This window comes from Leptonotus elevatus, chromosome 21 (assembly GCF_054856555.1).
Source record: "Leptonotus elevatus isolate MCC_2025b chromosome 21, RoL_Lele_1.0, whole genome shotgun sequence".
Classification (NCBI taxonomy): domain Eukaryota; kingdom Metazoa; phylum Chordata; class Actinopteri; order Syngnathiformes; family Syngnathidae; genus Leptonotus; species Leptonotus elevatus.
In genome coordinates, this window is record NC_141259.1 from 14,527,229 (window position 1) to 14,547,537 (window position 20,309).

The 20,309-nt window shown below is 44.0% G+C and overlaps 2 protein-coding genes across 2 annotated transcripts; one reads left to right on the top strand and one right to left on the bottom strand.

Moving 5' to 3' along the window:
- Nucleotides 1-177: 177 nt before the first annotated feature.
- Nucleotides 178-20,051, top strand: pxdc1b (PX domain containing 1b). The gene is made up of 6 exons (XM_086066200.1): nucleotides 178-300; nucleotides 12,018-12,489; nucleotides 16,704-16,795; nucleotides 16,887-17,004; nucleotides 17,092-17,203; nucleotides 18,378-20,051. The coding sequence occupies exons 1-6, from the start codon at nucleotides 259-261 to the stop codon at nucleotides 18,499-18,501; spliced, it is 960 nt and encodes a 319-aa protein (XP_085922326.1). The 5' UTR covers nucleotides 178-258; the 3' UTR covers nucleotides 18,502-20,051.
- prpf4bb (pre-mRNA processing factor 4Bb) lies at nucleotides 1,885-9,976 on the bottom strand. The gene is made up of 16 exons (XM_086066199.1): nucleotides 9,895-9,976; nucleotides 8,844-8,922; nucleotides 7,562-8,688; nucleotides 7,000-7,164; nucleotides 6,736-6,894; nucleotides 6,526-6,607; nucleotides 6,253-6,454; nucleotides 5,507-5,580; nucleotides 5,334-5,424; nucleotides 5,107-5,254; nucleotides 4,860-4,997; nucleotides 4,607-4,760; nucleotides 3,777-3,891; nucleotides 3,542-3,693; nucleotides 3,349-3,435; nucleotides 1,885-2,600 (listed from the first exon to the last, which is right to left on the bottom strand). Exons 1-16 carry the CDS (start codon nucleotides 9,951-9,953, stop codon nucleotides 2,397-2,399), a joined length of 3,036 nt encoding a protein of 1,011 aa, XP_085922325.1. The 5' UTR covers nucleotides 9,954-9,976; the 3' UTR covers nucleotides 1,885-2,396.
- Nucleotides 20,052-20,309: the final 258 nt, after the last annotated feature.

Genomic DNA, 20,309 nt, shown 5'->3' on the forward strand with positions numbered 1-20,309 from the left:
TCTGGCCTGCAGGCAAAAATGCTGCAAAAATGATCCCCCTGAAGGCACATCGCTACTGTGCTTTTCGTGTGTTCGCGCATGCGTAGTCAGTTTCCCAGTCGAAAAGTCCTTTACGTAAACAGGCAGAGCGTACGCACAGTGCGTTCGTGAATTCAAAACGCACTTAGTGCACAGCAAAGCGGTAAGATGACGCCACTCTGGAGAATTTCAAACTATTTTCACGCCTTTCTTTTGATGGGAAACGTCAGCTTTTGAAGGATGGGAGACCAACGCCTTACCGGCTACCGGACCTTCAGCAAAGTAAGGGACAAAGAATGATTCGTACTTTGGTGCAAAACGAAAGATTGGCGTTGTGAATGTGCTTCGATTAACTGGCTGTTTCGCTTTGCGCGGTGTTTGGCATTGCTATTGCTATTGCTAGCTTGATTTTGTGAGGAGTTGGGTTGTTTTACAGGGAGATATTCACTTTATTACATTCTTTTTGGACGTCCCGGCGGGTTTGGAAATTGTCCGTTTTTCGTTGTGCGGCAAATGGTGCACTGCAACGTTTACTGTGGCTGGCAGACTGCGCAAGAACTTTAGCTGAGTGGCAAGTTTGTAATTGGTGCGTGCGTCTCAATTTGCGACTGCCTGCCGTGCCGACACAAACCAAGAGCTCACTGCACGTCACTGATTTGTGCAGTACCTGACTTCGTCGGGCCTATGACGCCATCGTGTGGTCATTTGAGTCATAACTCATGAAATGACGTGTGTGTGTGTGTGTGTGTACAAACTCTTTTAAATGTATCTTTAAAAGAAAGAAAATACTAGACTGTTTAAACATATTAAACTAAATACTGAAACATACAGTTTAAATATACATAAAATGTATATTTTAAAACATCTTAAAGCCCTTGAATGTAGAATATTTCATTTCGAATCGCTACTGCCACCTGCTGACGAAAAATAAAACTGCTCATACCGTTCTTCACATACACACCACGCACATTACGTCACATCCGCAGAAAGGGCGCGTGAAATTCTAACCCGAATCCAGTCTGAAAACTATCGGGGAGGGGCTTGCAGGAGTACCCATTGTGAACAGTGTTAATCTACTAATTAGAAGGCATTTCAGTCATAAATGGTCAAATAAAAAGCTTATTGTAGTTATTTTTGTGGGAAAAGTTTAATTTTGCAGCTTTAATATAAAGAATATTTTCTCAGCCATGGAAAGAAAGTACCACGCGTCAAGCTTTTAATCAGACCGTTTTATATTGCTATTATTTTTGGGAGATTGTGACATATTGTTGACAACTTCAACTTTAATGGTTTATATTACACTATCACACTATTTAATTATGAATGTCAATGCAGAATTGCAAGGTTTTAAGCATATATTTTCTGATTTGATAATACAGTTTTGAGATAATAGAATGTTGTAATATTCTCAGAATTATTTTGAAAATGATGCTTGTTAATGCTAAGTTAGTTTTTGTACATTACAATATATGCAGTTTATTTAAAAATATAGAAAGACAATATTGGCCATAATGTAAAAGAAAAAAAGTAAATTGACAGGAAATCGATCAAGACAATTTGTGCAGTACCTGACTTCGTCGGGCCTATGACGCCACCGTGTGGTCATTTTAGTCATAACTCATGAAATTACATGTGTGTACAAAACTCATTTTAAATGTATCTTCTTTTTTTTTTAAATAAGATGAAATACATTCAACTATTTAAAAATATGAAAATACTAAAGCATACAATTTGAAAGATATTCTCTGCCATGGGAAGAATATACAACTCTTCAAGCTTTTAGTCAGACTATTTTTATGTATTACTAATATTTTGGGAGATTCATATTTAATATTGAAGATGTGCGTAAAATAAAGACAAGCAAGGTTTGGTAATAGGAAACATTTTTATTACTAAAAAGTATATTGAAGGTGCTCTGTGGGCAGCAACTACTGAAGTTCATTGAAATCACAAGATTAGACCAAATCATCCATTTGTGAGCGGGGAACCAAAAAGTGATGATGAGGGCAGTCTATGTACAGGAGGAGGAGGAGAAGGGGTGGAAAGTGGTCGGTCGGGTGTCACGGGAGGAGGAGGAGGAGGCACTTAAGGAGCCTCAATCACACCACAGTGCTTAAAAAGAAGAAGAAGAAAAAAAAAAGAGGACAAAAACAAAACAGATTCTTCCCAAGTCACCATTTCATTTGTACACGGAACGTTTGAAAGCATGCACGTCGACGTCCACTATTTACACTGGTCTCATGCCACTTAACTTAAAGCATCACTGTGGAAGTTTACAAAGACCGTGCCGCCTTGATTTGTTTGTTTTTTATTAAAAAAAGAAAAAAAAAAGAAGAAGTAATCTAGCGTGCGCTATTTACAAATGAAAAGGGGACGAATCAGATCTTCTCCTGGATGAAGGGATGCTGCAGGGCCTGGTTGATGCTGATGCGCTTGGCGGGGTCCAGCATGAGGGTCGCGTCCAGGAGGTCCTTCAGCTGCATCACCTTCTTGCGCTGCTCCTCGGGAAGACGCTGGCCGCCGATCATGTCGCCCAGCAGGTCTTTGGTGGGGTTGATGGTGCTCATCACTGTCACCTTCTCCTGCAACACATTAAAAAAAAAAAGAGGAAAAAAAAAGAAAACGTTTTAAACACACACACAAATGTCACATCGACAACGTCAGGCTGTTCTCGCAAAGCCACGTTTTCTACAGATACGTTTGCTGTCAAATATATAGTAAGTAAAAAAAACAAAAAACGATAATTGTTGTCTTGTCCTTTTCAGTTCTAAGAAACATTTTCATTGTTCAGATAATCCCCCAAAATACTCATTTTGCTTCATTAAGTGTTTTTACTTTACATAGAAACACAACAAGCTCTATTTATACTCCGTCAAAAAAAGAAGATTATCTTTATGTATTCTACTATCTCAGTTTATTCGTATTCATTTCTTATGACTTGACAAGTGTCGACATTATTTTCCATAGTTATAGCATTTATTTTGCTTTTACACACTTTTACTGGTCGACAATTTTTTTTTATATTAGGTGTTTGGTTTTATACATAATTGTAAATGTTAAACAATAATCCAATTAGGTTCATAATGATTGTATTTATTATATACGACATTTTTGTTTATATTTAGTTTTTGCATTTCATCTTTGTGTACGTTTCATATTATTTGTATGATTGACTTCAAAGTGCAAACGGTGTTTTTTGTTTTCATTTCTGCCATCTCATTGATATTTGCACTTTTTAATTTTGTTGCGAGTGCAACCGTGACGTTTTGAGGCGCGTGTTCCTTCTGTTCGCATTTGGATCGTTTTGAGGGTCTGGCGAGCGTGTCTGACCCTTTCCGTGACTTTGTCCACTTCGATGTAGAGGAAGTTGAGGTTCTGGTCGAAGTGTTGGTCTTTGAACAATCCTTTGCGGATCATCTGAGGAAACAGCAGCAGCGGCGTCGTCGTTGCATCAGTTTGCTTTTGTGATGATGATGATGATGATGATGATGATGATGATGCAAGACGTGGGAGGGGCACCGACCTTGTTGGGCATTTTGCCCTTGACGTCCATGGCCAGTTTGATCATGTGATTGTTGGAGGATCCCGGGAAGAGGATCTTGCCCGTGTAGAGCTCGTAGAGCGTGCAGCCCACCGACCACATGTCGATGCCGTAGTCGTACGGTTTGCCGATGACTGGCGATGAGCCAAGCATTTATTGATTTCATTTAAAAAAAAAAATTAAAAAAAAAAAAATTTAAATCCAAAAGAGAACTCACTGATCTCCGGCGCTCGGTAGAACCTGCTGACCAGGTACGGCGTGATGTCGTTGTCGGCCACGTGCGACGCCGAGCCGAAGTCGCAAAGCTTCAAGATGGTCTTGGACTCGTTCACCTGAGGACAAAACGACCAAAAAAAAGGAATTCTTGTGATGATTGTGATTTTTTTTAACATTCATTGAACACAGAAGAATACAAATATCAGTCAATCCAAGTTACATAAATCACAAAATGACTGTATAATAATGTAAATTATAAACGGGGGAAAAAAAGACATTAACATTCAAGAGGTATTTTTTTTATAATTATTCTGCATGGATAGTAATTATCAAATGCCATTTCTTGTTTGTTACAAACTTAAAGGGATACTTGACTCATTGCGCCATTTTCAGCAGTAAAAAGTTAATTTTGTCCAGAACGAATTTGATGTCATTATTTTTCTCGTGTTTTTCCACTTGCTGTGGACTGAAGATGACATCACCTGTGCTGAGGAAGTAGGTAACGACCAATCACGGCTCACCTGTTTTCTGGGTTTGGTCAGCAAACTGAGCCATGATTGGTTGTTACCTACTTCCTCAGCACGGGTGATGTCATCTTCAGCCGATAGCAAGTGGAAAAAAATGTTTTTAAAGGTATTAGTTGTACATGAAAAATAATGAAGTTACCAAATTCATTCTGCTCAAAATATGACCTTTTTTTTTTGGTGCTGAAAATGTCTCAATGAGTCAAGTATCCCTTTTAAGAGACTTTAAATAATTGCCAAAGTCAATGAAAACTAATGTGAACAAATGTGTCACGTTTAGAAATGGACACCATTTGCGTTCCGTTACCAGGATGTTGTCAGGCTTGATGTCGGCGTGCAGGATGTTGCATCGCTTGAGCAGCTTGAGGGCCAAGAAGAGCTGCTGACTGTACGAGCGCACGGCCTTGATGTGCAGGCCAACGTCCTTGCCGTACTTCTTCAGCACCTCGCGCAGGTTCATGCTGACGACCACGAAGAGGAGAAAAAAGCGTGAGAGGCCGGCGACGGGGAAGGCTCCTCCTTTTCTCGCCTCGCCCGCGTGTGTGGCGTGTGCCGCGTACCTGAGCGGCTCAAAGACCAAACACAGATGCTGCTTGTGGTAGAAGTGTCGGAAGAGACGCAGGCAGTGGAACTTGTCGTCGGGGTCGGCGTCGTTGAGCTTCTTGAGGAATTCCAACTCCTTCAAGCCCGTCTTCTGCCTGCCGTTTAAAAAACGCACGGGGAAAGAGCTCGTTTGCAACATGGCCACGGTTGGTCTCTTATACTCTGCTGCCACCCGCTGGCCGTCTTTTGTAATAACTGCCGTACATGAGCTCGTTGTTGCGTATGATCTTGACCGCCACCTCCTGGCCGGCCCTGGCGGTGTCGCGGGCTCGGATCACGTTGCTGAACACGCCCTGGCCCGTGTAGCCGTAGACGTCGTAGCGCTTGTCCAGCGTCTCGCCGATGTTCACCCCTTGGGAGACGGCCGGCCGGCGGAATGTTAGCGAGGGGAAAGCGACCGGGACCGCGCGCTCAAGTGTCAACGCGCTTACTGTAGTAGCCCTCGGCGTCGGTCCAGTTGTCCCTGAGGTTGGGGTTCTCCTTGAAGTCCTTGCCCACTCCGCAGGCTCTCATTCGCGCGCTCTGGAAAACAGTGCAAAATTCACCGTCTTCACTTGCCACGAAAATTTAACACCCCCCCCCCCCCCGGCTGTGATTGGCTTACATCGAAGTCTGCGGCGAACATGTCGTCCGACTCGGTGAACATGTCGGGCGCCGACGGCTTCTTCGGGTTGGCCGCTGAGGACGGCGAGAGACAGAATGCGAGAGAGCGGTTGAGTGCGTGCGGCCGGCGAGTAAAAAAGGGCAGAATTATTTTTTGCCGCAGTGTGTTTCGCTCGACATACTCGGCAGAGCCACGGGAAACACGGGCCAAGGAAGTAAAAACCCTGCCATAGTTTGGCTTTAGCGTAATTTACCTGCCGATTGAGTACAAGCACCTGTAGCCAAACTTTGGCCGTTTTTTTTTTTTTTTACTTTCTGGACCTGGATTTTCCATCTCTGTTGAGCAGAAATTAAACTCACCAGTTGATTTTTTTTTTATAAGTATTGGTCAATATTAGATTATGACGGCATGATAACTGTGAGCAAAAATGACAGCTCTAAAATGTCTTAAACTGTATTTGGGTAAATAAAAACCGCAACCCATTTAAATTTGGAAAAAAAAAATCATTTAGAAACAGGTTTGGTTTAAATATAAAAATTTTAATTAATGTTGACCTTCTTGTTTAAATTCCTCTTAGCAAGTTAGTGTCCCATCACTGTTAAGATTGTTTTACAACAGACCTCATGTTTTTAAGGACAATGCCAACTTTGAAGTGTGTCTCTTTCCTCAGCCCCCCCCTCATCTTTTCTTCTATCCTCCGACATGCACGAGCTCCTTGAGAAGGCGGGAAAAAAAAAAACCCTTACCGTCCTTCTCCTGAGCGATGAGGTTTTGCTTGGCTTTGACGTTGGCCTCGAAGGTGTTGAGGTTCTCGCGCTCGTACTCCTTGACGTCGGCGGCCACGCGCTCCAGGATGTCGTCGGGCGACGGCGAGCGGCTGCGCGTGCTGCTCTGCGGGCTGCTGGGCTCCGACACCATGTTGGCGTCCTCGCTCGCCGCCTTGTATTTCTGACACAGCGTCACGCAGCGTTAAAGCCGGCCCGCGCGAGCGACGGCGTTGGCGCGAGAGACGGACAGACCTGCACGATGGCCAGTCGCTGCTGTCGGCGTTGTTCAATCAAGGCCTCTTCATCCACCTCCTCGCCATCAAAATCATCCAACCTGACAAGACACCTTGTGTTATTGTTGGTGGTGCGCAGTAAGATTTTTCTAATGTCAAATATGTGCCACGGCTCAATAAAGTTTTGGGAACGACGAAGGCGGACATCTTAATGGAGATGAAGACTCACATGTCTTCTTCTGAGGACTCCTTGTCGACCTTCATGCCCTCCGAGAGGCTTCCCTTGAACTTGTCTTCGTCTCTGCTGCGTCGTCGTCTCCTGTCGCGTTCTCGCGACATGGAGCGCCGGTACTGCCGGAGCCTCCCGTAGCGGTCTCGATCGCCGGACCTGATGACCAGGACAGACGAAGGCAGGAAGAACAAGACAACAACTTGTTTAAGGTAGAAACTTCTCCTTTGTCATCTTCATCATCATCATCATCATCATCATCACCTGTGTACCAGCGGCGAGCGGCTCCGTCTGCGAGGGGAGCGCCGGCGCGGAGACGGGGAGCGCCGCCTGAGCGGCGAGCGGCTCACCCGGCGACGCGAGGGCGCCGGGGGGCTGTTGTCTCGCGAGCGGTCGCGCCCTGACCCGGGTTCCGCTCTAAGCCGTTTCCTGCGTGGGCATCGAAGCGAGACGCTTAAGAACGACAGTCGAAATGTTTGTTTGAGCAATTCACAGAATGGGGAAAAAACCAGGAGCAAAACTTGTTTTGAATATTGTTGGAAAGGGAACGAGGGGATGTAAAGCAATCAGAAATTTGAGAGTTTTGGGGGGGAATTATTCTTATTATCCGATTTTATTTTAAGGTCATAATGTCCATTCCCAGGTTTGTACAGAAGGACACCGAGTAAAAACTGTGCCAAACTAATCGTACGCGTGACTCTCTGTGGCAAACTGACCAGAAAAGCCAAAAGTCGCATTATAAATCTCATTTCAGTTACTAGCAGATTTTTACTATTCGCGGCACAGGCCCGACCGCAGAAAATGGAATCCGAGCCGGTCCACACACCTGACAGGCGACTCCTGCCGCTCAGCTTCTCTTCTCCGAGCGTCCGGCGAGCGGCCCCTTCTGGGCGGCGGCGGTGACCTGGCTCTGGTCCGGTCGGCGGCGCCGGCCGAGGCGTGGCGCACATCTCTGAGGCGGGGCGAGGCGCTGCGCTTCCTCACGGGGCTGTGCTGCGGCCGTCGGTGCGGCGAGCGGTTCTCCTTGCCGGACGACGCGTCCTTGGACGGCGACTTGGTGGGTCTTTTGTCTCGCTCGGAGTCCGCGCGGCCGGGCCGCTCTCGCCCGGGCGACCGGGATCGCGGCCGCGCTTTTTCCTGAGCCTGCCGCTCGTCCCGATGCGGCGAGGGCCGTTGCTTCTCGGCCCGGCCGCTTTTCTGCTCCGAGGGGGACTTCCTGCTCCTCTCCTTGGACTTGTCAGTGGCGTCCGAATGTTTCCTCTCCTTTGAGGCGCTTCTAACGCGGCCTCTGTCCTTACCGCTAGCGTCCTTGCCGCTTTTGCTCACCTTGTCCTGCCTGGAATCCTTGGCGGGCCGTTCCATATTCTTGCTGGGGCTGTGGCGCTTGGAGGCGGTCCTGCTGCCCTCTGTGGAGTCCCGTCTGGATTTGCCACCTCCCCCTGCACGGGGGGAGATGACTTTCCCTGAGGTGCCCCTCTGGCGCTGCTCCCCGTTCCTAACGCGGGCATCTCCTCCGTCCTCTTCCGAGCCCGAGTTGTAACCCTGCAGGATGAGGCCCATTCCCGACTGGACTTTGCCCTCCATCAGTTGGCTGTCCAGCTCGGCTTTGATCATGGCCCTCTGCTTCTCCAGGTCCTCCAGCAGCGCCCGGTCATCCAGGCCGGGGTTGCCCGAGGACGGCGAGCTTTCGCCTTTCTTGAGGGCGGACGAGGCGAAAATGGCGGCGGCGGCGGTGGAGGAGGGGGAGGCGCCCTCCTTGTTGCGCTTGTGTTTCCTGTGTTTGTGGCGATGCTTACGCTTGCGCTCCTTGTCCTCCTCCGTGGCGTGCTTGTGTTTTTTGTGCTTGCTGCGATGCTTGTGTTTTTTCCTCTTGTGTTTTCCGCTGCCGCCGCTGCCGTGCTGCTTGACGGCCTCCTCGGGCTTCTCGCCGTTGGTCTCGGCCTCGGCCTCCCCCTGGAAGCGAGAACGCGCCATTGAAATTTTAATTATTTAGTTTTATGTGCCAGTTTGAAACATATCCCCCATTTACTGGGTTCACTGTACTTGCTAATAATAATAATAGTAACAGTAGGAATGTAAGGCGTTGATGACAACCATGATGTAGCTACCTCTTCTTCCTCCTCTTCCTCAGACACGTCTCCACTGTCCTCATTGCCACTTCTCTCGTGGCTTTCCATGTCCTGTTTCCTGTTCATTAAACCACAAAAAAAAAAACACCGTGAATTCAAAACAGGTGCCAACATTAATTCACATTTTGCATTACAAAACCTTTTAAAACATTACTGACTTAAATAAGCCAAGATTCTCTTTTTGCTTTTGCATAAATGATCAAGCGTCTTAGCTAGTAGACCTAGATCTAGCTTGAGGAAGTATTATTGGCCGATAACTAATCCTTCACTTACTCACAAACACACACACGTAACCATTGGCAACCAGAAGGAGGCTCTCTTTTTTCCCCAGCACAATATGCTGCACAATCTTAATTATCTGGCGCTTGACCTTGCATTATTTCTTTTATTACTACAGCAAACACAAAAATTGTCTTATTTTTTTTTATTATCAGATGAATGATTAATTTCTCCGTTTATTGACACCATGTAAAGCTCAAGCGTGAACATTGAGTGAACGTCAATTTTCCAGACGACTAATTTAGCAGGACAACCGGTGACGATTATTTAAAGCAGAAAAAAACGCGAAAAGAAAAAGTGATGCTATGGTTATAGAAGTTCTGGTGCTGCTGTTGGCGAACATATTCAACTTCCCGGTTTCAAATTTGATTTCCAGCATTGGCCCCCAAATGCTAACCCATTTTAGCAAAGTTAGGCTACATTGCCGGAAACGTTTTAACGACACTACCGCATTTTGACAATTAAAAATGCACGCTTGAACTCATTTCGCGCAATCCACGCACACGCCGCAGTGACCCAAGTGCAACACGGGGAATGTTTATATCAACGTCTGCTTGACGTTTAGGCAAACTTAATGCTACCGGAGCTAAGCTAAGAACATTAGCCAATCTTGGCAGCAGTCTTATCCTAACAACACGACTGACGTTGCGCTGTTTAACCTGCCAGTCAACTCAGTTTTTGATCAGAAACATGCCCGCATCTCATAAAAAGTTATAAATACGAACGCACAAGGCTAAAGTAAAAGACTTACACGTGCTCGTTGAAATTATTCATTCTTCTCGACGCGATATCCATTTCGACGTCGGCCATTTTCCACAACCGAAGGACCTCCTCTTCTTCTTTGACAATAAACAGCAAAACGACGACAAGCGCCTCCTGCCGTAGAGGCGGCTCATTGCTATTGCAAAACATGGCTTTCTCCACCAGGGTGCGCTAATGCAAATTTACATTCGATTAGGATAGATAGATAAGTCTGTTTAATGTTTTGAGTCCATATCACAAAGAGTACGCAAGGCCAAATATGTGAAAGGACAACATTAAACATCTGATTTACGTCTTTTAACCCCAAAAGCCAGCAGATGCGGGAGCCACAGTGAGGATGAGGTCGTAAAACGGGAGGTGCAGCAGATGCTCATTGAAAAGGACAACGTCTGTTTTCTTCCTTCTCCTGCTCCTCACCATTGTCCACTGTGCCATCAAGTACTTCCTTCTTGGACCCCCTGTGAACTTTGCATTTGAGCATGCAAGGTTTGTTTTGAGGGCTTTCGTCCATTAGGACACGTAAAAAAAAAAAAAAAAATCCTTTTGAGCGCTTACTGTTCATGTAATACTATTAGACGAACAATATGTCTCATATTCTGCTCCAAGTTGATAAACAATATAGCAAGCAGTGGTTTGGAATTCTGCTGGATCACACCGAGTGAAAATATTCACTCAAATCAAATGTTCGCGTATTGGACCTCGGTTTTTCCATTCTCGACGTTTGCGGTGTGCAGGCGGGAAAATGCGCCGAGTGTGCAAAAAAGTGGTCCAACGGTGCAGATGCAGGCCGTTATTGCGGAGAGGCGGGCATGTGTGGGCTGCAATTGTCACAAATCATGTCCTTGAATCATACAGTGCATATCAAAAGTCAGAATTTTGTCAGAGCAAATTATTGACGATCATGTATTTAAAAAAAAAAAAAAAAAGCACAAATGTGCACACATTCCTACAACTTGAATGTGATTGTCTTCAGAATTGAACAATCCTATTCAAACTCTTATTAAACGGAAATCATCCTACACCAGCTACCATTAAAGTGCCTTTATTTAAACCTGTCTAAAGTTCAGCTGTTCTAGTAAGCTTTTCCTGACTTTTTTTTTTTTTTTTGCTTTCTGGCTGAAGCCTGAAGGCCTTTTCATCAATTTTGAAAGGATGTCAGCAAGCTGTCCGCGGATGTGCTGCGGGATATGACAACAAACATGTCAGGAAAAGCCTATTAGAACAGCTGAAAAGTATTATTATTATTATTATTATTATGTATTAGTATTATGCTGTTTTATGACTGACTTTGCAATAACATGAAATCATTTTGTGGTTTACACTCCAGCAAAACTTCTTCTAACCAAATAGAATTTTGCATGCACATGTTATATTCACGACGTATCTTTTCATGTGCTGATTTATTTTGCCGGTGTTCTGCATGAAAACGTCGTTTAGCATGCTGGAAATGCTTGAACATTGAAATGCTTCTCCTGTTTTCTGCATTTGTTTCAATGTTTTTTCTCAACGTGCTGCCTTTGTCCTAGAAAAGTGCTATTTTAAAGTAAATAACCTGTCATTTAATGGCTGTAAGTCAGGACATCATGCATATAATCAGTTTTCTTGCCGCTTGGAAAAATGTTGAGTCAGTATTTGGATTTATATGCTACTTAAAAGCACTCGCCTTTGATTATAAATGAGAAGATGGTCTTTTGCGGGGCCCCTAGCATTCTTTGCATAATAATGAGCTGTTGTTTAGCAAGAAATGGGGGAGCTAAGTGAGGAAAACGGTGAAGAAAATGGAGAAAAAAAATGAGAAGTCATGTGCTGAATCAATTATGAATGTAATATATGTGTCCATTTTTTTTGTTTAAAATATATTTTAATTTTTTTTGTTTAAAATATATTAATTTTTTTGTTGTTGAAAATATAGTTTAATTTTTTTTGTTTAAAATATATTTAATTTTTTTTGTTTAAAATATATTTTAATTTTTTTTTCATATATATATATTTTTTATTGTTTATCAACATGATCAAGAAGAAGCAACAATCGTGAGTGTTTTTCTTTTCTCCCCCCCCCCCCCCCCCCTTCGCCAAATGGGCGTTATCTATGACTTGCAATGACTTCCATAGTCATACTCTCGTTTCACTCCCTCCTCAATCACGCCACGTTTGACTTCATCTGCCGGGCCGAGCTTCGCCACATCGCCAGCAGCTCCAAACTACGACCAAAAAAAAAAAAAGAAGAAGAAAAGAACAAAAAGTCCAGCCAAAAAGTTGCCCTCGCCCGCCGCGGCTCGGCTCGGCTCGGCTCGGCTCGACTCGGCTCGGCATGCCGGACTGAGCGACATGGCTTCGGCCGTGTTCGAGGGCACGTCGCTGGTCAACATGTTCGTGCGGGACTGCTGGGTGAACGGCGTCCGCAGGCTGCTCATCAGCCCGCGGGGCGACGAGGAGGACTTCTTCGAGATTCGCACCGAGTGGTCGGACAGGAACGTGCTCTACTTGCACCGCAGCTACTCGGACCTCGGACGACTCTTTCGGCGCCTCAACGACTCGTTCCCGGAGGACAGCGGAGACCTGGCCGCCTCGCCCCTCACCGAAGGTCGGTCCGGGGGGGCTAGTGGAAAAAGGGTTCGAGTGGGGCGTTACGTGGGATTTTGGGGGTTGTGACTGGAAGAGCCCCTTGGATCTTTTGCGCTATATTTTCCACAAATAGTTTTCATTCTTTCATCTCATGTTGAAGACACACGTAGGCTACTAAAGCGTGTCAAAGAACTTTCTATAATGACGACACCCCCCCCCCCCCCTGAAAAAAAAAATTGGACATCATAGAATGTGGACAAAAATACAATATGATATAAAAACACATTTTTAACTCATTCACTGCCATTGACGGCTATAGACAACAAAAATTAATTTGAACTATTTCTATTAACATGTTTAACATGTTTGTACTATTAAAGTCATGTGATTAATTACAATTAAAACAATTAATTGCCTGACGCAAAAAAAAAAGATAAAAAAAATTGGGGAGTCATGCGCAAAATTTTTTGAATTGTAATTCTTGACTTGACTTCACGAGTTAATTCACGATTAATCACAAATTTTATATCTGTTCTAAATGTACAATAAAATAAAAATCTACATGTTCATACTCTTGTTAACAAAAGTGGAACAAAATTTTAACTTATAGAAATAGTTCAAATAAATTTAGACTTTTGACTAAAAACAAGTTCTGACATGGTAGAATTGTACTGGAATTTTTTTATTTTTTTATTTAATTACTTGTTGAGAGTATTTTTTCAGTGACCTATTGCACAAAAACAAACTTTAAACATTTTACATTTTTTTCTTTCATTGAAATATATTTAAAAAAATGTCTTTACATCCCCTTTTTTTTATAAACGAAGGAATACGTTTCTATGTGATCCATCAGTCAACTTCTCTATTCATTTTATTTCCTCTTTAAACTTCAGAACACTCAACATGCTTTCATTCGGCTTTTGGCAAACGTGACACACAAAAAAAAAACATCTAACTATACTGCAATAAATCAAAATCAGCTGTAATAAGATATACAATTTAAAAGTGCTTCATGCACATTTTCCATCCCTGCAGTCAGCGTCATAATCTTAATTTAGCACTTAAATGATGCGTGCCCGTAAAAAGAAACAAACAAACAATCAACCGTGTCAGTCACAACTTCTTGTTTTTTTTTTTCAAACACTTTGTCATGTTTGGACGGCTCAATAATGACCAAAGTCCACTTTTCGATGTCACATCAACCGCATGAGAGCAGAGTCTAACGCTTATGATACATTTTTTTATTTTTTAGGACCAGAAGGCAATACGATTAATTTATTACTGGGAAATACCCACAAATGGACTTTTGCTGCAGTCGGTGGCCGTGGAGGAACATGTGATGCGGGTTTTTATTTTGGTGTCAAACACACACAAAAAGATGCTGCTATTTAAGTGACTCGGGGGGGGGTAACATTATATTGGGTTTTTATAGACATAGGTCAAAGGTCATTGGCTATTAATGCTCGAGTAGCGTGTGTTACGCTAGCAAGTCACACGACTTACTCAAATGGGAAGTACACATTTAACAATATGTGCTTACTGTAAAAAATAAATGAAAATCAAGCGCTAGCTAGTGTTAGCTAAATGAGCTCATAATAACATCTGTCCCCGCACAGTCATCGGTTTTTTTCCTTTTTTTTCCAAAGCCATACACACTCAAAGTCATATAAACTGCAGTAGAATGCGAGGGTGCTGACCCCAAGTGGACAAAAATAATACCTGTCCTGTACTTCACATGCTTATGATATTGCGTTTCATAATTGCAACATTGATTCTTATTGGAATACTCAATTAATCGATGGGTTAACATTTTTGATAGCTGCAGCCCTAAATCTCCTAAACAAGGCTAGGGACCATTTTTCTGTCTCTCTTTTTTTTTTCCCCCGCATGATAAGACTCCAAGATCTAAATAGATCCAAAATCTCAACCGCAGCTAACGTTGCCGCTCCTCCATTCATGTCATTTTCCCGTCATAAAAGCCACACGCCTATTTTTAAAAAGCTACTTCTGAATAGTAACAACGTTTTTCTACTTGGATTATTCTCACCACTGCTTTTAATGCCCCTTTCAACGCGACGATGTCTGCATTGTGGACAGACAAATATTTGTAAAAACTTCCCTTGCAGCTGCGCTTGGAATGTTTTTACTTCCTGCCGCATGGAAAATAGCGGACAAGTTGTTGACAGGACAGCGAAAAGTGTCCCGGGGTGTCTTTTTGGTCGTCTTTCCTTTTTTGTTCAAAAGTGAATCCTCGTCCTGGATCTTCTCTGTTTTTCCTGTGTCTGTTCCGCGTCCAGGCAACAAGGAAGGCGTAGCGCGCTCTGATGTCACGATGCGAGACGACTGCGTTTCCTATATTTAGCCCCGACCCCCCCCCCCCCCCCCCCCCGCTCCGGCCTCCGACGGGCTACATAGCTTCCATGTGCTTCACGCAGACGGGAAGCAAATTGCTCAAAAGGCGTTTGAAAAAGAACGCCGCCGTTTCAGAAGGGGTCACGTCCCGCCGCCACCGAGCACGGGATCGATATGACCGTGAATATTCAACGTGTTTGGGCCGGGATTAGCGGTGAAGGTCGTTCTGTACAGATGGACAAAGAAAGTGCTTGTTGGGAGAGTGCAGAGGGTTCGCGCTGGCGTGATAAAGTGTCTAAAATGTTGACACCCGTTTATCAGGTCCGCGCTTTTGACGGCTGACGTTGGATTGTTGTCCAACGGGCGACTAACTTTTGTTGCAAGGAAGGCAACTTTGAAATTTGAGCCTTGGCAGAGATCGTTAGCATGATGGATGACGCCAGTTCCACGAACCAGGAAGTAGCCTGCGAAATTAATAACAGAATTTTGGTTGATGGATTTCTGCCTGTGAGCCCATCCACTAAGAAACGTCGTATTCCACGAACCAGGAAGTAGCAAGCCAACGAGCACAGTGTGTAGTAGTGTTCCTTTTATCAGCCATTTTTAAATTTAGTCTCAGTTTTAGTCCAACTTCAATCACACTTAGTTAGTTTTTATCGTAGTTAGTCAACCTCATCCCATTTTTATTTACTCAACTTTTAGTTGACAATGTGTAGAGCATTTTACTCTTCATTCATTTCAGTCTAAGAAAACATTTTCGTCTAATTTTTGTTTACATTTTTTGTCCGCAGATAATATAGAACATTTCCATCTCATCTAAAACGACTTCACATAAAAATGTTCTCTCATCTTTTTAAACTTAAAAATAACGTCACACACAATTACAGGCGTATCAACAAGTGGCTCTTATGACTTCATGCTACGAGCTAGTAAGGTAGCTAGCATTAGTTAGCGGTCTTTATTAAGTGAGCTACATTTTCGTCTTGTCTTTATTAGTCGACGAAAATGCGTACGGATTTAGTCCCCAATTATTGTTTATTAATGAGGTTTTTAGTTTCGTCTCGTCTAGGCTAGTTTTCGTCCGGTGAAAAATGAGTGCTAACGAAAATATTTGTATTTAGTTTTCATTAACGAAATTAACATTAGTATTTAGGCAAGCGTTGTCGGAGGTCTGCGCTCCGTCGCAGTCATTATTTTTTTACCTGCGTCATTAAGGCGATGTTGTTGATTTTTGTTGTGAGGCCTCCCATTCATTGATGACCCAAATTAGCATTATCGTACGACCTTGGTGGAGGTCTGCGCTCTTTTCCAGGAAGTCGGCAACTGCTGCTCTCACAAGATAATTCCTTATGACACAAAATGAAAACCACTTCCTGGCTGATTAGACAAACTTAATCTCTTCTCTTAATCGATTGTTCGTGGAATGCGGTGGCCCGGAAGTCAGTGCAGGAAACCAGAAGTTTTTTTTTTTTTAAAGATCATTTAGCAAAGATAACGCGCGCAACACAGTCCTTACGAGTCCGCATTTCCTGCTTGGGGGCGGAGTCTCGTTGGTGTTGATTCAGCAGCAGCAGCAGCACACATTTTGCTGTCACGGCGATTGGAGGCCTTCTTACTCACTGCTTCCACGCGGCGGGAACGTTTGCATCATCCTAAAATGACGCGTTGCGGGAGCCGCCCGCACGATTCTCGCCAAATGTGTTGACGTCACGCCTCACTTCCACTGTTGTAAAATGTCCCCAACAGGCTTGACACTATTTTAGCGTGGACTACAATTTTTGGAACCTCATGAAAAGTTGACAAAGATAAGCTTTTGAATGTTGTTCTAACAACAACAACAAAAAAAAAAAAACGGATTCAACTCCCGTTCTGTCTTTTCAGGCCTTGTGAAAATCAAAGAAGCAAACGACATTGAGGAAAAGCTCAACGAGGTGGAAAGGCTGTTGAAGAACGCCATCAACATGCCGAGCAAGGTGAGTCAACTCGGGGCGCGCGGGGTGGGGGGGGGGGGCTTGCGTGGAACCTTCTTTTCCATTCAACGCTCATTCCGCGGCGCATCCGTAGTATTCCCGATCCGAAGTGATGCTGACTTTTTTCGAGCGCTCGCCGCTGGACCAGCTGCTGCGGAACGACAAGGTGCACAGAATCCAGCCCTGCTTCCAGAGTCCGGTCAAGATTTCGGGTAATTATCCCCCCCCCCCCCTCAAGTCCCGCACTTCGTCTCTGATTGCATGTGAAATGCATTTGCACCCGTTCCGATGCTTTCCAGAGATCATGCGCTCAAATGGCTTCTGCCTGGCGAATACCGAAACCATCGTGTTTGACCGCAAGCCGCCGGACGAGAAGGAGAGACCCTCTTCCACAGACTCTGTGGAGCACACGTGAGTGCAAGTCAATTATTTTGACAGCAGGCGTGCATTGGAAATTTCGGGCTGTAACAATACTCCAGAAATTCACGATCCTGGCTTTCAGGTTCTTTTCTCTTTTGATATCGTAACGGAGAAGTGTCAATCCATTTACAAGTCACAAAATAAACAGAACTACAAATTGTGTATTTTTTTTTTTTTTATGAAGTGCAAAATTATAGAGTGCTATCCTTCGTTATTCACTCGTTTGCTCCCAAAAACGTATAAATACGTTCTATTTTGAGTGTCCCAAAGCCGTATTTATACGCTTCTTATGTTTGTTTTTTTATGCTATCGCATACAGAAGGCTTTGATGCAGCCCCTCAACTGCAAAGAACGGTTGAAGAAATGGTAGTTATAACAATAACGGCCAGCGGGTGGCAGCATAGTGTACGAGACCAACCAGGGCCATGTCGCAAACAAGCTCATTTATCCACAGTTCTGAACAGATTTGTGCATAATGATGAAACTTAGCTATATTCTAATGCTAATTGCTACAAAGTAAACAGATAAAAATATACTTTTTTTTTTCCTGATGAAAGAAGAGACTCTAATCTTTCTTTTGGTAGGTTTCATGTTTTTATAACAATAGAACACATTATTGTGTGGGCCTTGCAAAATCAGTCGAAATCCAGAAAAACTGCGCGGAGCGAAGGGGGTTGCTTCAGTGAAAATGGCTGCGAGTAAAAGAGTTTAAAAAAAACACGCTTTTTGTACTGCTTTATGGCTTGAATGTATTCTTCTTAGTAAGGTGCAACATCAATAGTCAATATATTTTTATGTATCTATCTACTGCTCTCTCTCTCTCTCTCTCTCTCTCTCTCTCTCTCTCTCTCTCTCTCTCTCTCTCTCTCTCTCTTATTATCTTTCCACATAGTTTTGTTATGCCAAGGTAAACATTTCTAAATGAACAATGACCACTTCCCTCTGAGGCCCCGCCCTTCTCGTGAATGCGGAGTATTTGCTGAACTGGAAGTGTGGCAGCTCCTTGCCATGTAAAGCCGAGACCCTCCTTGTCCACCCCTTTTAATTCAACAGGAAGTTTGCCGGTGCAGTTCTTCCTTCCCTGGCTGTGCGTGGGAAGCAAAAAAAGCGACGAGCAAAATTCCTTGCCGCGCTCCACCGATGCATGCTTTGCTTCTTCCGCCAGGTATGACGACGGCCTCGAGTTCTTGCCCATGCAGTCGGACGTGTGCGACGGGGAAACGGAGGCGTACGTCACCAACCTGTCCTACTACCACCTGGTCCCGTTTGAGACCGACATTTTGGAATGAGGAGCTCCGCGCCTCTTTGACGGACGCGCCGTGCCTCTCCCGGGGAAGTGTCGGAGCGATCCACCCTGGAGGACGTCGAGGCAAAATGACAGCCAAAGTTCAAAGTCAGCAGTTTGACCCCCGACTCTGGAGCCCCCCGGGGGGGATTACAATAAGTCGTTAGGAAGCCCTTTCTGCCATCTTTGTTTATTTTGGTGCACCTAATGCAAGCTCTCAAAGAGGATTTGCGTGACGGACGTTGAGGCTTTGACAGCTAAAGGCGATGGATTATTTCTCATGGAATACCCGTGCTGGTGTGCCACCTGGAACCCTTCGGGGTCCCGTCAACATTTCATGTTACGCAGCTGAATTTGCACAAAAGCGTGAAAGAATTGTCAAGAATTATTATTATTTTTATTATCCCTATTTTTTTTCTCTCATGCTTGCTCAGTAAGGTTGCAAAAACACGCTGGAGCTGGCTGACTTGGGGCGAGAGGCGCGGGGGGGGGGGACACACACTCTGTCGGTTGCCAAACGACCATTCACGCTCACTTTATTTGGCAGTTTAGTCTTCAGTTACCCTAACATGAAGCCAGAGTACCTGGAGAAAACCCAGGCGAGCGCTGAGAGAAACATGCAAAGGCCAGAGGTCAGACTTGAACACCGCACCGCACCGCAGAACTGTGAAGCAAAGAGGTGCTAACCACTAGGCCACTGCACTGAATGACTTAAAGTCGGTTTCTGTTTGTGTTTCCACCGAGTTTGTGATGTTGGGGGTCATGTGACGCTCTGAATCATCAGAAAAGACAACAGGCCCTGTGAGGTCAGTGAGTTTACTGAAGGGTCTGATCATGGGAGTCCACTGCAGGGGTGGGGGGTGGGGGGGGCAAGTTGGCCTCGCTTTAAACTATTAAGCAAACAGATGATTAGAATTGATTTATTTTACACCGTCGCACTTTTGCTTCCCTTTCGTGCCTTCAATTCAGCTACGACCGCGGACAAAATGGAAAACTGTAAACTTGCGTGTGTTTTTTTGTGTGCGACTGAATCCACTTTTGTCACTTGAATCGCAAAAAGCAAGAGAACACCACATGTGGGCTCACGACAGCTCACGTCCAGTATTGTGCCCCCCCCCCCCCCCCCCGTCCCCCCCCTGCAAATAGCGAGGCATTCACAAAGTTGGCACACGAGGCCTCGGCATGGTTGTGTTTAGTAACGCAGTCGTGGTCGCCATTCAGCCAGTGAGAAAGTACAACTCGTTCTTCTCTCTGAGTTTTGGTTGTTCGAGCTCTGCCTTTCAGAAACACATGATTTAAAAGTTATATTATATGAAATACTGGGCGACCAAATTAATTCAGTGAATAATATGACAGCTTTAATTATAACATTTTATTTTCTTAATGTGAATAACCAGGATCAGTTTAACGAGGACTTTTTTTTAATGACAGGAATGTTTATGTTATGTATTTTCTGTTAAGTGTTCTGACAGTATTAAAATATATATTTCGAGCATATTTAACAGCTTCTTAAAATTCTGAAATGTTTTTAATAAAATGACTTGTAGCAAACAATGAGCTATTTCTTATGTTCTTTCAGCGCCATCTTGTGGTCGTGGCTTGGAGTGGTTGGGTATTTTTTTTTTTTAATTTTATTATTATTTCCATTTGTTTTCCGTTTATGCCAAATTCAAGCTGTAAAATACAGCCGCCACCATTTTATCAGATGTATATTTATTTCATTTAATCGGTTTAAGATGAATGTAAAAAGCTTTCACTGTTAAGTTACTACATATTCAACGCAAAAATGTTAATTTTACGAAAATGAACATC